Genomic DNA, 1,864 nt, shown 5'->3' with positions numbered 1-1,864 from the left:
TGCTCTTCTTGGGTTTGGTTGGAGCTTTCTGGGTGATTTTTGTCTTGCCACAGTGCGGCATTCCCAGCTGCTCACTCGTGACACCTCCGTGAGCTGCTGTCATTGGGCGCACTTCCCGGAGGGCGGGATGGAGGCAGGAGCAGCGAGGCGACATGCCTGTTCCATGGAGCCGTGTCCATGGTCTGTGCCCTGTGGGCCTGCTGCCCCACTCACCCGGCACCGTGACGTGACCCGTGCCCTGTGGGCCTGCTGCCCCACTCACCCACCACCATGACGTTGAACTCAAAGCCCATCTTCATGGCCTTGATCTTCAGCTGGTCCAGCACGGCCTCGATGCCCACGTGTCCGAACATCTCACAGGGTGGAGTCCTGGGGCTGGACGGCCGTGACGAGCAGGGGGAGGGGGACCGCCGCATGGGGTCCATCGGGCCAAGGGCACAACCACACCTGGACCCAGTGGGGTGGGGAAAAGGGTCGCATTGCTGAGGCTCTTGGGAGATGCTCCCTGAGTTTTCCTTTTGGAGTCCTGACTCCCACCCTCAGTCCTTGGGCTACCCCCAGGACCCATGGTCCAGGTGGATTGGTGAGAGATGCCCATGGGAGTTGCCTTTCTGGGGAGATGAACCCCCATCCTGAGATGCCCCACCCCAGAGGTCTGTCCTTCCCCCACCCATGGCCCTGCAGGGGGCCTGGGAGTATGCAGCTGGGCCGGATCCTGGAGGTGCAGGGACTGGGCAATGGGTCATGTCCCAGCGGGGAACTTGGGAAGGGGCCTAGGAGGATGTGCCCCCCCTTTCCCTGGGGACACTCAGCAAACTTAGTGGAGATAGTGAGAGGGGCACAGAATCCAGGAGACAGAGACAGGAGGGGAGAGAGACGGAGGACTGGCTACGAGAGGCCAGGGGAAGGCCTGAGGGAGCAGGGCAGGAGCCAGTGGTGGTGGGCCGTGGGGACACCTGGCAACGTGGGTCTCTGTGTGGGAGCTGCGAGGAGCTGCCCTGTCCCGGCAGCTGATGTGTGTGGCGAGGGGGAGGGGGAAGGTGACAGTTAACCGAAGAATCTGAGCTCCATCCTTACATTCCTGGAACCCACCCAGAGGCTCCTCTGCAGCAAGAGGGGCAAGAGCAGGGGTCAGGATGATCCTCCAGGGCCCTCGCCCTGGGAGCCTAGCAGTGACCCACTTAGTGAAGAGGAACCCAAAGCCCCAGGGCAGCTTCTTGCAGAAAATCGTGCAGGGGCTTCAACCTCCAAGGTGGTGCCATGAAAACATAACCACTCCGCTTGGGGTAGCAGCCCCCGGCCCCGGCCTGCAGGTGGGAAGTGTGCGTTTTCTCCAGTGAGCACCTGTGTGGCTCAGGTTGCCAGCGCTGAGAAGAATCAAGGGGTCGGTGCAGCAGGCCAGCAGGGGGCGTGGTGGCGAAGGTGCTGGATGCTCACATGCTATGCGGTTTGAGTCCTGGACCCAATGGCTTAAAAAATCACAACAAATAAATAAATAAAGGTAAAAAAAAGAGAGATGGGTGAAGGGATTGCGGCGTGGCCATCCCTCCAGGGGTGATTTCTCACTTTCTGTCTCCCTCTCTCTGTCTTTCTGGAGAGTGCATGCGCCCTATAGCAAAAACCTCTTAAAAATATTATCTTCGAAATAATTAGACTGAATATTTTAAGAATTAGGAACTTAGTCTCAAGACCCTATTTCCATAATAAAATATTTTAACAAAGTTCCTAAATACGTTCTATATAAACTTTCTTTTTTTTTTTTTTGAAAGGTTTTTGCTATAGGCTGCGTGCGCTCGCCAGACAGAGAGAGACATAGAGACAGAAAGCAAGAAATCACCCCCCGGGGGGATGGTCACGCCGCAAT

At 57.2% G+C, this 1,864-nt stretch overlaps 1 protein-coding gene across 1 annotated transcript in view; it reads right to left on the bottom strand.

The window, feature by feature from the left end:
- SEPTIN12 (septin 12) overlaps nucleotides 1-1,023 on the bottom strand; it is a 10,283-nt gene extending 9,260 nt beyond the window's left edge. Inside the window, exons 1-2 of the mRNA XM_006140721.1 lie at nucleotides 957-1,023; nucleotides 263-447 (exon numbers count right to left, since the gene is read on the bottom strand). Of these exons, the coding sequence (XP_006140783.1) occupies nucleotides 263-425 (163 nt within the window). The 5' untranslated portion in view covers nucleotides 426-447; nucleotides 957-1,023. The remainder of the gene's footprint in view (nucleotides 1-262; nucleotides 448-956) is intronic.
- Between the last annotated feature and the right edge of the window lie 841 nt (nucleotides 1,024-1,864).

This window comes from Tupaia chinensis, unplaced genomic scaffold, assembly GCF_000334495.1.
Source record: "Tupaia chinensis unplaced genomic scaffold, TupChi_1.0 Scaffold000042_2, whole genome shotgun sequence".
In the NCBI taxonomy this organism is placed as follows: domain Eukaryota; kingdom Metazoa; phylum Chordata; class Mammalia; order Scandentia; family Tupaiidae; genus Tupaia; species Tupaia belangeri.
Note: the sequence above shows the minus strand (reverse complement) of the source record. Positions and strands in the feature narration are given on the sequence as shown.